Source organism: Mytilus galloprovincialis, chromosome 9, assembly GCF_965363235.1.
Source record: "Mytilus galloprovincialis chromosome 9, xbMytGall1.hap1.1, whole genome shotgun sequence".
NCBI lineage: Eukaryota > Metazoa > Mollusca > Bivalvia > Mytilida > Mytilidae > Mytilus > Mytilus galloprovincialis.
Window position 1 is genome coordinate 69,731,028 of NC_134846.1, and position 15,266 is coordinate 69,746,293.

A 15,266-nucleotide genomic window follows, 5' to 3' on the forward strand; every position below is an offset into this window, starting at 1 on the left:
GAAACTGTAGAAAATAAGGACATACTATGTAGATGTGCATATCAACAGGAAATAATGATAACCAAGTATACGTGTATATAGCAAGCACAAAAAATGCAAAGGACGAAGATTTAATTTGTGGTCTTAGCCTCCATGCAGCATTTGAAATTTTACACAATTGAACAACTAAAGTATTTGGGCTAGCTTGCAAAAGGAAACACAACTGAAGCTTTTCATGATTAGTTGGTCATAAAAAACTAGACTCAAAGCTCTTAAAGCAGGATACAAATTGATACTCGTTTTCTATACAATTCACATAATAACATGTACAAATACGAGTTTCATATTGTTAAAAAAACTTCTATGTTCAGTTTTAATGTTCCAATACTTAGTTCTGTGAGTAATTAATATTAAAACCATATTAATTTAAGTGCTTAAGTGATCTCAACAAAGGCTTCTAAAATTGCGCGAAAAAAAAATAATATTCGGACATCTTGCCGGATCAGCTTGTTCGTAATAAGCTTTGCTAGAGTAATTGTTTTTGCAATTCTTTTTACGGACCTTGCAACTTTTTATCTTACTGGCGATTTTAACTACCGATTTTCAAAACCAGCAAGTTTCTTGCAATGAGCTATATATGACGTAATCATGCCCATATGATAACTCAAATTGTTCACGACCACATTTTAACTACAAACTAATCTATTTATGGTTGTATTGATAAACTTTCATCCGGAAGTATTAAAATAAAATATATATGGCGACTTCAGAAGAAATAAACGTCGAGTTAACATGTACTATTTGTTTAGAGACTTTTAAGGATCCAAAATGTTTACCTTGTCTTCATACATTTTGTGAAGGATATATTCATACTTATATTGTGTCTACATTTGAAAAGGATTGTTCAAAAGGTGGGTTTTTATGTCCAATATGTAGGGTCTTTGTGAAAAAGCCGCCAAAAGAAACATCACCTAAAAGTTGGTGTCAGAAACTACCATACAATCAGTTAATCCAATCACTAATGGACAAAAAAGACATATTAACGTCTTCGAAAAATTGTAGCTCTTGTGAAATTCAACAAAAGACACAAGTAGCACAAGACTGGTGTTTGGACTGTGAAGAAGTTTACTGTTCACAATGTAGCACTTTTCACAGATCCTTTAAGGTTTCTTCAAAACATAACATTGTTTCAATACATGACATCCAACGTAATCCAAAAGATTTTAAGTATAGAAAGACTATATATTGTGATCTTCATACAGAAAAACCCGAAGATATATGTTGCATGGATCATCTTAAACCTTGTTGTACAGTTTGTGCTGCCGTTTATCATCGAAAATTTGATGGTGTCATTCCAATTGAATCAGCTGCAAAGGGAATAAAGGGAAAGTTAACAACCAACTATTTGTTGACAGAACTTTCAGAAGAAAGAAAAGCAGTTGATAATGCAATTTTACATAGGAAGAAATTTAGTTCTGTGTTTGAAAGTCAAGTCGAGACCATACTGAAAGAAATTAAGAATATCCGATCTGACATTGAAAAACACCTAGATTATATTCAGACAAACATTCAGTCAGAATTGAATGCTGTCAAGAAAGAAGTGAATCTTCAAATAAACGACGATCAGACTCATTTGTCTAGTTTAAAAAGTACGATCGAAAATTGGATTAGTCTAATAGAGACAAGTTCCAGTCAAGGTACAGAAATACAATGCTTTCTAGAGATTAACAAAATCCTATCCCAAAAGTTTGAACTTAACAGATCTTTGTCGGATCGTCTTCAAGAAATGAGAAATGTAAGGATTACATTCAAAAGGGACCTATGTATTCAACAACTTATGTCTCTACAAACATTTGGCAGTATTCACAAACAGGATTTGTTTTGGCAGCCAGTAAATTTCCATTCAGGGGAAATCAAACACCTTATTTCGATTGTGTTAGATACTGAGAAAACTCCTCATAGAGGCATAACCGGTGTTCTTATGGGAATCAAATAATACTTTGCGACAGAATTAACAAGAGGATCGTAATATTTGATTCAGATGGAATGAAACTCAACGAAATATTGTTGAATGGATTGCCGTATGATATAACTGTCGTTGACGCAGAAAATGTGGCTGTGACCATTTATGAAGAAAAAGTTATAATGGTGGTAAACATACAATCACTCGAAGTGCATACTGAATTAAAAATAGATTGTTTTGCTAATAGTATAATATTTCAAGACGATGCATTTATCGTCGCTCAAGACTGTTTTGTCAGTAGGGTAGACTCTATGTCTGGATCCACAATTAAGCACATATCAACATTTGATACATGGTTCTGTTATTACGCTCGCACGGATGTCTACATTTATGGAACTGGAAATTATGTTGTTTGCTTGAAAAAAAGGTAAAAACGTCTTCAAATATAGTAGCAATGATTTGTCAAGACCAGCCAGAATAGACTTAGATTCTCAAAGAAACATTTATCATGATTTGTGGTTGTGAGTCCAACAATATTCATCAACTTAGTAAAGGTGGAAAATTAATCAGAATAATTCCCACGAAAACACTCGGATTAACATCACCATGGATTATTAGATTTTTAAAAGACAGTAACAAGTTCTTGTTGACCTCAAAAGACTCGGGCAAAATTGTCATAGCTCAAATAGGATAAATAGCGTCGTTAACCATAGCTTAATATTATGTCAAATATTAAATAGTTAACAACCAACTATTTGTTGAAAGAACTTTCAGAAGAAAGCAAAGCAGTTGATAATGCAATTTTACATAGGAAGAAATTTAGTTCTGTGTTTGAAAGTCAAGTCGAGACCATACTGAAAGAAATTAAGAATATCCGATCTGACATTGAAAACACCTAGATTATATTCAGACAAACATTCAGTCAGAATTGAATGCTGTCAAGAAAGAAGTGAATCTTCAAATGAACGACGATCAGACTCATTTGTCTAGTTTAAAAAGTACGATCGAAAATTGGATTAGTTTAATAGAGACAAGTTCCAGTCAAGGTACAGAAATACAATGCTTTCTAGAGATTAACAAAATCCTATCCCAAAAGTTTGAACTTAACAGATCTTTGTCGGATCGTCTTCAAGAAATGAGAAATGTAAGGATTACATTCAAAAGGGACCTATGTATTCAACAACTTATGTCTCTACAAACATTTGGCAGTATTCACAAACAGGATTTGTTTTGGCAGCCAGTAAATTTCCATTCAGGGGAAATCAAACACCTTATTTCGATTGTGTTAGATACTGAGAAAACTCCTCATAGAGGCATAACCGGTGTTCTTATGGGAATCAAATAATACTTTGCGACAGAATTAACAAGAGGATCGTAATATTTGATTCAGATGGAATGAAAATCAACGAAATATTGTTGAATGGATTGCCGTATGATATAACTGTCGTTGACGCAGAAAATGTGGCTGTGACCATTTATGAAGAAAAAGTTATAATGGTGGTAAACATACAATCACTCGAAGTGCATACTGAATTAAAAATAGATTGTTATGCTAATAGTATAACATTTCAAGACGATGCATTTATCGTAGCTCAAGACTGTTTTGTCAGTAGGGTAGACTCTATGTCTGGATCCACAATTAAGCACATATCAACATTTGATACATGGTTCTGTTATTACGCTCGCACGGATGTCTACATTTATGGAACTGGAAATTATGTTGTTTGCTTGAAAAAAAGGTAAAAACGTCTTCAAATATAGTAGCAATGATTTGTCAAGACCAGCCAGAATAGATTTAGATTCTCAAAGAAACATTTATCATGATTTGTGGTTGTGAGACCAACAATATTCATCAACTTAGTAAAGGTGGAAAATTAATCAGAATAATTCCCACGAAAACACTCGGATTAACATCACCATGGATTATTAGATTTTTAAAAGACAGTAACAAGTTCTTGTTGACCTCAAAAGACTCGGGCAAAATTGTCATAGCTCAAATAGGATAAATAGCGTCGTTAACCATAGCTTAATATTATGTCAAATATTAAATAGTTAACAACCAACTATTTGTTGAAAGAACTTTCAGAAGAAAGCAAAGCAGTTGATAATGCAATTTTACATAGGAAGAAATTTAGTTCTGTGTTTGAAAGTCAAGTCGAGACCATACTGAAAGAATTTAAGAATATCCGATCTGACATTGAAAAACACCTAGATTATATTCAGACAAACATTCAGTCAGAATTGAATGCTGTCAAGAAAGAAGTGAATCTTCAAATGAACGACGATCAGACTCATTTGTCTAGTTTAAAAAGTACGATCGAAAATTGGATTAGTTTAATAGAGACAAGTTCCAGTCAAGGTACAGAAATACAATGCTTTCTAGAGATTAACAAAATCCTATCCCAAAAGTTTGAACTTAACAGATCTTTGTCGGATCGTCTTCAAGAAATGAGAAATGTAAGGATTACATTCAAAAGGGACCTATGTATTCAACAACTTATGTCTCTACAAACATTTGGCAGTATTCACAAACAGGATTTGTTTTGGCAGCCAGTAAATTTCCATTCAGGGGAAATCAAACACCTTATTTCGATTGTGTTAGATACTGAGAAAACTCCTCATAGAGGCATAACCGGTGTTCTTATGGGAATCAAATAATACTTTGCGACAGAATTAACAAGAGGATCGTAATATTTGATTCAGATGGAATGAAAATCAACGAAATATTGTTGAATGGATTGCCGTATGATATAACTGTCGTTGACGCAGAAAATGTGGCTGTGACCATTTATGAAGAAAAAGTTATAATGGTGGTAAACATACAATCACTCGAAGTGCATACTGAATTAAAAATAGATTGTTATGCTAATAGTATAACATTTCAAGACGATGCATTTATCGTCGCTCAAGACTGTTTTGTCAGTAGGGTAGACTCTATGTCTGGATCCACAATTAAGCACATATCAACATTTGATACATGGTTCTGTTATTACGCTCGCACGGATGTCTACATTTATGGAACTGGAAATTATGTTGTTTGCTTGAAAAAAAGGTAAAAACGTCTTCAAATATAGTAGCAATGATTTGTCAAGACCAGCCAGAATAGATTTAGATTCTCAAAGAAACATTTATCATGATTTGTGGTTGTGAGTCCAACAATATTCATCAACTTAGTAAAGGTGGAAAATTAATCAGAATAATTCCCACGAAAACACTCGGATTAACATCACCATGGATTATTAGATTTTTAAAAGACAGTAACAAGTTCTTGTTGACCTCAAAAGACTCGGGCAAAATTGTCATAGCTCAAATAGGATAAATAGCGTCGTTAACCATAGCTTAATATTATGTCAAATATTAAATAGTTAACAACCAACTATTTGTTGAAAGAACTTTCAGAAGAAAGCAAAGCAGTTGATAATGCAATTTTACATAGGAAGAAATTTAGTTCTGTGTTTGAAAGTCAAGTCGAGACCATACTGAAAGAAATTAAGAATATCCGATCTGACATTGAAAAACACCTAGATTATATTCAGACAAACATTCAGTCAGAATTGAATGCTTTCAAGAAAGAAGTGAATCTTCAAATAAACGACGATCAGACTCATTTGTCTAGTTTAAAAAGTACGATCGAAAATTGGACTAGTCTAATAGAGACAAGTTCCAGTCAAGGTACAGAAATACAATGCTTTCTAGAGATTAACAAAATCCTATCCCAAAAGTTTGAACTTAACAGATCTTTGTCGGATCGTCTTCAAGAAATGAGAAATGTAAGGATTACATTCAAAAGGGACCTATGTATTCAACAACTTATGTCTCTACAAACATTTGGCAGTATTCACAAACAGGATTTGTTTTGGCAGCCAGTAAATTTCCATTCAGGGGAAATCAAACACCTTATTTCGATTGTGTTAGATACTGAGAAAACTCCTCATAGAGGCATAACCGGTGTTCTTATGGGAATCAAATAATACTTTGCGACAGAATTAACAAGAGGATCGTAATATTTGATTCAGATGGAATGAAAATCAACGAAATATTGTTGAATGGATTGCCGTATGATATAACTGTCGTTGACGCAGAAAATGTGGCTGTGACCATTTATGAAGAAAAAGTTATAATGGTGGTAAACATACAATCACTCGAAGTGCATACTGAATTAAAAATAGATTGTTATGCTAATAGTATAACATTTCAAGACGATGCATTTATCGTCGCTCAAGACTGTTTTGTCAGTAGGATAGACTCTATGTCTGGATCCACAATTTAGCACATATCAACATTTGATACATGGTTCTGTTATTACGCTCGCACGGATGTCTACATTTATGGAACTGGAAATTATGTTGTTTGCTTGAAAAAAAGGTAAAAACGTCTTCAAATATAGTACCAATGATTTGTCAAGACCAGCCAGAATAGACTTAGATTCTCAAAGAAACATTTATCATGATTTGTGGTTGTGAGTCCAACAATATTCATCAACTTAGTAAAGATTGAAAATTAATCAGAATAATTCCCACGAAAACACTCGGATTAACATCACCATGGATTATTAGATTTTTAAAAGACAGTAACAAGTTCTTGTTGACCTCAAAAGACTCGGGCAAAATTGTCATAGCTCAAATAGGATAAATAGCGTCTTTAACCATAGCTTAATATTATGTCAAATATTAAATAGCGACTTTAATCGTAGCTTAATGTTATGTCAAATATTAAAAAAATGTTTATTCGAGTTTTCTATGATATTATGAATATTCATATTTTTGCTGAAAGACGAACAAGTCCGATTCCAAAATTCACCAGTGAAGATATCATAAATACAATAACTCATAACTCTACAAAAGTCAACTGTTAAAAAGTTCCTTGTGGATATGAACATTAAAATATTATGTCCTCATTAACTAAAAAGTTTCATGAATTTCTGTTTGTGGTTTCAGAGGAGTTACGATTACAAACTGTTACTGATGTACCCATATTTTGTCTATTTTATTTATTGTGTCTGTTTAGTTAACGCATCAATATAAATATAACGGAATTTGACGAGACTGTCATCAAAGTGAGAGGGTTAGCGCTATAGAACCATGTTTAATCCATTATTTTCTACATTTGAAAATGCCTGTATCAAGTCAGGAATATGACAGTTCTTGTCCATTCGTTTTTGATGCGTTTTGTTATTTGATTTTGCCATGTGATTATGGACTTTCCGAATTGATTTTCCTCTAAGTTCAGTATTTTTGAGATTTTACTTTTTGCAGTAGATTTTTAGGCCAAATTTTAAGTTCAAAGGGGAAAATATATATAACTCCTAGAAAAAAAAAATGAATCACAATTTCCTGTCGATATGCACTTTTACATAGTATGTCCTTCTTATCTACAAAAAATCATGACATTCTGTTTTGTGGTTTCATAGGAGTTGCTATGGCAAGAACATGACTGACAAACTTGCGGACGGACAGATAGACGGACGGGTCAAAAACATTATACCAATTACAGTGTTGGTTTCTTGTGGAGTATGTCTACAGAAAAAAAACCCGCATTAACACCTCAAAGATTAACGTGGAAGGAAAATTTATAATCTTCTCTAGATTTATTAAATGTTTTATGCATGACACCACAATACCAGCAGTGTGTCTGAGATGTTATACAGTCACACTATGATTTGGCAAACATTACACGATGGTTTAAAGATACCAGAGGGACATTCAAACTCATAAATAGAAAATAAACTGACAACGCCATGGCTAAAGTAAAGAAGAAAAGACAAACACTCCCCAATGAAACACACAGTGTAAAGTCTACTCTGAGGTCTTCTCTATGAAATACACTGTAAAGTCTACTCTATTGTAAGATTGTGTTGTCAAATTAAAGGTCTTTTCTATGAAACCTGATGTTAATTCTATATATACTCTATTGTAAGAGTGTGTTGTCGGTAGCACACAGTGTAAAGTCTACCTTATTGAACATAGTGTGTTTTCAAATGAGGGGCGAAAGATACAAGGCGGACAATCAAACTCATAGATCTAAAAATAAACTGACAACGACATAGCCAAAAAATAAAAATTCAAAGGTCTCGTCAATGAAATCTGAGACTACTATAACAGTCTCAGATGAAATACATTGTAAAGTCTACTCTATTGAAAGAGTGTGTTATCATTGGTCTCCTCTATGAAATACAATGTAAAGTCTACTCTATTGTATATAGTGTGTTGTCAGTGGTCTCCTATGTGATACACAATGTTTAATATACTTTGTTTTGTATATTATATACTAATAGTGTGTTGTTGGTTGTCTGCTCTAAGGAATACAATGTAAAGTCTATATTCTGTTGAAAATAGTGTGTTGTTGTTGGTCTCTTCTATGAAACACGGTGTAAACTCTACCTTATCGAAAATAGTGCATTGTCAAAGGTCTTCTCTATGAAATATAATGTAAAGTCTTCACTATTGAATATAGTGTGTTGTCGGTGGTCTGCTCTTTGAAATACAATGTAAAGCCTTCTTTAGTGAATGTAGTTTGTGATCGGTGATCTCTTCTTTGAAATACAGTGTAAAATCTTCTCTATCGAAAAGAGTGTGTTGTTTGAGGTCTTCTCTGTGAATTACAGTGTGAAGTCTACTCCATTGAATATAGTGTATTGTCAGAGGTCTTTCTTTGAAATATTGAATGTAAAGTCATTTCTATCAAAAATAGTTTGTTGTCAGTGGTCTCTTCTATGAAACACACAGTGTAAAGTCTTCTCTATCGAAAAGAGTGTTGTCAGTGATATTATCTTTGAAAAACAATGTCAAGTCTTCTCTATTGACAATAGTGCACAGTCAGAGGTCTTCTCCATAAAATACAGTGTAAATTCTACACTATCTGATAGTGTATTGTCAAAGGTCTTCTCTATGAAATACAGTGTAAAGTTTTCTCTATCGAACAGAGTGTTGTCAGTGGTCTTCTCCATGAAATATAGTGTAAAGTTTACACTATCGAATAGAGTGTGTTGTTGATGGTCTGACCTATGGAATATAGTGTAAAGTCTACTCTAATTAATATAGTGTGTTGTCGATGGACTCTTATGTTGACCTATAGTTGTTAATTTCTGTGTCATTTGGTCTCTTGTGGAGAGTTGTCTCATTGGCAATCATACCACATCTTCTTTGAAATACAATGTATTGTATATACTAGAAGAGATCTTCTCTTTGAAACGGAGTGTAAATTCTACACTATGGAAAAGAGTGTACTGTCATTGGTCTCCTCTATGGAATACAGTGTAAAGTCTACACTATCAAACATGTAGTATGTTGTCATTGATCTACTCTGTGAAATGCAGTGTAAAGTCTACACTATCGAAAAGAGTGTACTGTCATTGGTGTCCTCTATGACATACATTGTAAAGTCTACTCTATTGAACATGTATAATGTGTTGTCAATATTCTCATCTATGAAATATGATATCAAGTCTACTCTATTGAATACAATTAGTTGTCAGTGGTCTCCTCTATTAAATACAATGAAATATCTACTCTTCTAAAGATAGTGTGTTGTCGGTGGTCTCCTCTATGAAATACAGTGTAAAGTATATTCTATTGGTTATATTATGTTGCCATTGGTTTCCTCTCTGAAATACAATGTAAAGCCTTCTTTAGTGAATATAGTGCATTGTCGGTGGTCTCCTCTTTGAAAACAATTTAAAATCTTCTCTATCGAAAAGAGTGTGTTGTCAGCGGTCTCCTCTATGAAATACAGTGTAAAGTCTTTTTATTTGAATATAGTGTATTGTCAAATGTCTTCTCTATGAATTACAGTGTAAAGTCTTCACTATCTAAAAGAGTGTTGTCAGATATCTTCTCTTTGAAATACAATGTAAAGTCTTCTATATTGAATATAGTGCATTGTCAAAGGTCTTCTCTATTATATAAATTGTATTGTCTCTTCAACTAAAGATTTCTAAGAACTGTATGCCTTAAAACTGTCTCATTCTTAGTTATATATAAAATCAGTAGTGTCATGTGGTCCAATTTTTGGGATACACACCTTGTTTCAGAAAATATTGTTCAAGTCAAGGCTTAATTCATCCAAACTTGCCATCCAAAGCTATAGATTTTTCCTTGGTGAAATTGATATATGTATGTTTTCAGGCTGCAAGAGGCCTTATCTCTCTCCTGGCAAATGAATCCATTGTTCGTCATATAATAACAAGTCAATCAATATTTATATTGGACCATCAGCATTTATGAAAAGCTTGGTTCATAATAGACCAGTTGTTTCAGAGAAGATTATGAAAATGTAAATAACCCAATGAAGGATTGACAGAGAATTACTATAGCTTGCATGAATCTATGAGCAAGGTGAGTTCAACATTGATATTCTAATAATTTATCCTGTTTATTATAATTTATCCTGTTTATACAATACTTTTTTTCCAATAAAGCAATATCTTGGTGTGCCCCATGGTAATCTAAATGTCTCTATTGTATATGTATTTCCCAGTGAGATCGCAGAGAAAATTATAAAATAAAGATATCCTTGCCAAATTTGGTTTGTAATTGGTTGATATTATTCTGCATGTGTGTGATTCGATGCTTTTGTGTAGCATTACTGATATCAGACAAAGGAATTTAGACCTCTCACTAATGCTAGAGTTTATAGTCTTGAGAGCCTGCAGAGAAATGTGAGTCTAAAGTAAAGGCCTAAATGTGGCATTCTAGGTAATGAACAGATTTAAATGAACTGTTCTTTAAACAATGGTAATACAAGTGGGAGTTTTAGCTAGCTATAAAATCAGGTTTAACACACAATTTTCATAGAAAATGCCTGTATATCGTCAGGAATACAACATTTGTTTTTAGTTCATTTATTTGGTTGATAACGTTTGATATTTTTCAGATTTTATGGACTTCTCCTTTTTGAAACTAATTTGGAGTTCTGTATTTTTGTTATACTTTTTTGCTTGAGTTATGTCAAGTGCAAGAAGGAATTTTGTGTCATGAATTTATACACCATGTGCCTTCATTAACATTGCAACAACATTAAATATTGATATTTATTTTAATGATTAGTATAAACGTAAATATCTGTATATAAACAATATGTATATGGCATTTGATTATTGCTGAGGAGTATTTAGTTCATTATACTATAACAAAATACAATGCATTAATAGAAAACAAACATGATGTACTCACAATCACATCTTCCATAAATACTTCTGTCCATCATGATCTCATTTCAATAATTAAAAGTAACTAATTTAAAAGGAAAACAGTGCCCTTTAATTTCATTAATTAAAATTTATTCAGTAAAATACAAAAGATATTTTTTCAATTTCTACTTTTACAAAAAAATAAAATACTCAATTAAAAATAAAAAAATAAATTCAGCTCGTACATTTAAAAAAATTTTTTTTTTGCATTAGTGCACAGTTGTACCCAATTTATAGTTAATATAAAATAAGAGGACGTGGTATTATTGCCAATGAGACAACTTTCACTCAGAATCCAAAATAGGGTGACTTTAGGCCTTTAACAATGAGCATAACAAGATGTTAAAAAACAATAATAAAAAAATCACACTACTGGACATATTTTTTTCTGACATAAAAATGTCAAAAAAAGCCAATTTTGGTGATTTCACAAAAATATGATTGATATAAGAAAAAACATATTTCTTTTTCAAATGTGATTTGTAACAATTCCCATACAATGGAGAGAGACTCTAAATTGTTGTATTTTTACATCAAATTTCAACATATATCCTTCCTAGATGTGTAACAATAGTACTGTTAAAATATTATGCTTTAATGATGATATTATGATTCCAAATGAACAATTAAAATTAATATACAAATTTGAGAAATTGCAACTCTCAAATAATGAACATATATTTTATTTCTATATACTAAACAATTATACAAAATAAACATAACATTAGCAAATATATATATCATTCTGACATGAAAATGAAGGATATATTCAATATATCTGTTAATATGATAAGTATGAAAATCAACTTATCAAATCCAGAACTACTTTTATTTTACATAGATTACTAGAACTACTTTTTCATCCATTTCATACAATTTACTTATACGAAGCTGCCTAAAAATGATTGAAAAAGTAATGGCTTTAAAAAATATATCAGTTTTTTTTTCCATGCATAGTATATATGAGGTAAAATGTTGATCTAAAAGTATTACACTGTATCCAAGTGTTTAATCTCCAGTTGGATTTATCAAAGATCAATGCAGAATATAAAAACTTCAAAAAAATTAGAGTGATTCCTCAATATTAAACTTATGAGAAAAATCCAGCTATTAAAAGTTCACTTCTTCATGCAAAAAAAAAAAAACAATCCATTTTTGTTTACATTTTTAATAGACAACCACTCATAGCATTAGAGAAAAATATTTGTGGTCAAATTTAAAAAGGGAAAAGTCCATTAAGTGTTTAATTGATTAGGAAAATCTATGTAGAAAATACTTTGGATGTAACAGTTATATACTTATGCCTTAAAGCTGATTACATGCAATCTACAATTTATTCATTAATATTCATACTTCATATAAAACAGAGGTAGAATATGTCCTACTAAAACAAAAAAGCTTCAATATATCTATTAATAAACTTCGGACTGGAAGCTTCAATATATCTATTAATAAACTTCAGACTGGAAGCTTCAATATATCTATAAATAAACTTTCGGACTGGAATGTTCTGTAGAAATGACACAATGTATTTGACACTATAATGTTCTTTCATTCTTCTTTCATACTAAATATTTCTTTTCTTTTATGCCTTGGATTTGTATACCGCTGGATCACCTCCTGAAATAGAAAATGTATTTGAATAATTTTTTGTTATATTCATGGCAATAAGCCTCATTAAAACTAATACATGCATACTAAATTGTCTGACTTTTAATCATCATCAAACAAGGTACTTATGTTTCATTATAAATATGATAGGCAAATTTTGATGTTTTAGAAAAAAATATCTAGGCTCCAAGGATAATGAATCGAAAATCGAAAATTATGTCTTTCTTGCTAGATAGAATATACTTTCTGATAAATTTAACTGCAGATGGTATTATTTTTCTTCAATCCCCTAAAGTTTCAAAAAATGACTTGATGAGAAAACATTCTGTTTCATATAAAAATAAACACTATATTAGCATTTTCATCATCTCTATCATTTCATTTTTTTCTACTACAATACTGTTTAAGTATGTGTACCATTTAACTTCCCAATGTTTACTCCTAAATATACTCTTAAATTTTTTAAATGGTTAAAGAGACCATATTTACAAACTTGTGCAATTTCCAATTATGTCCCATTGCAAATTGTGTTAAACACATCTAATGAAAAGTAGTAAATATGCTTGATAGAACATATGAAAGCCAAAAACAATTCACACAATTTAATAATTTTATCCTACAACTATATATCACACAATTTTTAAACAATTATATTAGACCTATGTTAATTTTCATTAAAAGCAAGCAACACACAATATTTGAAGTTACTTTAGATGAGAACAGCTATTAAACTTTAAATCAACAGAATGGAATGGACAGGAATGATTGAAAAATATTTAATTATTATTTATCATTTGTTTACTTGTGATTGTCCAACTGGCTTGTAATTCTTATATATTTTCCACAGGTTATCTTATTGGCGAAGACAGTGGAGTATAAAGCTTTAATAGAATTAATTGTATAAGCTTTAATCCATTTCATTTAATATTAGGTAGTTTGAGGGACATATTATTAGTTTTTGCCACAAAAAAAGATCTCAAGCATTAAAGTTATGATATTGCAAAATTAACCTTCTGCATGGGTTATAACTATTTATTATCATACAAATGCTTTGTATAAGGCCTGAGCAATGGCTTCAATATGCAGATTACATAAATGCATTATCTGAATAGAAGTAAATATAGCCTGTATATCTTAGTTAAGAAAAATGTGGTACTTTTTTTTAAGCTCATTAATTTATGATGAATTAAATGTCAGAAGCAACATAACAAGTAATTCAAAAGCGCTGACCAGAGATGGATTTAATAACCAAGTTGTGATCCAAGAACTCTAGTGAAAAAGTTATAGATTGAAGTTAAGATACAGTGAAATGCAGTGAAGTTTAGCATTTGATAGTTCATTGATAACATTCTGGCGTATCATAAACAAACAACTTGTAACGTCTCATTTCATTGGCCGAAAGATTCAAATACAAAAACAATGTAGTCAGTGTGCACGTGAATTGACACAGGTGACCGACAATGGAATGTACTACAAAATGTATGTTACTACGAACGTAAAAACAAGGATTTTTTTTGTTTAATTTACAAACCTTTGGTCAAAAGAATTAAATAAATCTTTTAACTTCAAATAGTGGGGTCGAAATATTATACTGATATTTTGTATTAAGTAATATTCTAAGTTCTTTATGCATGCAGCAACTCAATTATCGTGTACCGCGTAATGAGAAATAAAAGGATAAAATAAAATGCAGGTGCCGCTTTTATACAAATGAATATATGAACCACTTTTAATTTCTTTCATACTGACGATAGGTTATAATCCTAACAATGTCGTAGTCACTTATAATAAGTATCTCATAATACTGATCCATTACAATAATTAATGATGGGTTGCACTGACATTCCTCTTTTATTATTTTCATGCTATAAAACATATACACAGTAGCTAAGCGTACCATAAACAGAGGAAATTGTCCCCCAAAATAGAAACAAAATAACTTTAATCGTATCATTTGTGCACCTGAATGAATTCAGTGAAGGCATGCTGTTGTAATAAATTGAAAAGTTACATCGGCGAAGATTATTCAGTTCTGTTGCATGTGTTGAACAAAATAATAAATTAATACTTGTGAGAAATGTCGTAGTTTACAAGGAACAATTCTCGTTTGAATTATTTTACATTGTCATTTCGGGGCCTTTTATGGCTGACTTTGCGGTATGAGCTTTGCTCATTATTGAAAGCCGTACGGTGATCTATTATAGTTGTTAATTTTTGTGTTATTTTGTTCTCTTGTGGAGAGTTGTCTCATTGGCAATCATACCACATCGATGATGATGATGTATGGGTTTTTCTGTCCGGCTATCCTGTATGGATATTGCGGACTTTCTACTTAATGTTTGGTTCTGGTTCAGTTGACCGTTTAGCTTTTACTTTATTTCTAGGAGTGTGATGAGGCGTATCTAGCCGTTCCAAGATCAAAAGTGCTGATGTAACTGCCTCTGGAGATGGCATCAATAGTGGCGATGTGTGAGGTGGTGTTGTCCGGAGCAACTCGGGATCGTCTAGGTCGAATCCCTCGTCATA

The 15,266-nt window shown here is 31.6% G+C and overlaps 2 protein-coding genes across 4 annotated transcripts in view; one reads left to right on the plus strand and one right to left on the minus strand.

Annotated features, from left to right (window-relative positions):
• The first annotated feature begins 736 nt into the window (after positions 1-736).
• On the plus strand, positions 737-3,516 carry LOC143046829 (protein PML-like). The gene has a single exon (XM_076219889.1). The coding sequence runs from the start codon at positions 737-739 to the stop codon at positions 1,973-1,975; it is 1,239 nt and encodes a 412-aa protein (XP_076076004.1). The 3' UTR covers positions 1,976-3,516.
• A 7,440-nt stretch (positions 3,517-10,956) lies between these two features.
• Positions 10,957-15,266, minus strand: part of LOC143045784 (uncharacterized) — a 104,872-nt gene continuing 100,562 nt past the window's right edge. For all 3 annotated transcript variants that reach the window (XM_076218536.1, XM_076218537.1, XM_076218535.1), the window contains one exon: positions 10,957-12,749. In XM_076218536.1, the coding sequence (XP_076074651.1) occupies positions 12,715-12,749 (35 nt within the window). In that variant the 3' untranslated portion in view covers positions 10,957-12,714. The remainder of the gene's footprint in view (positions 12,750-15,266) is intronic.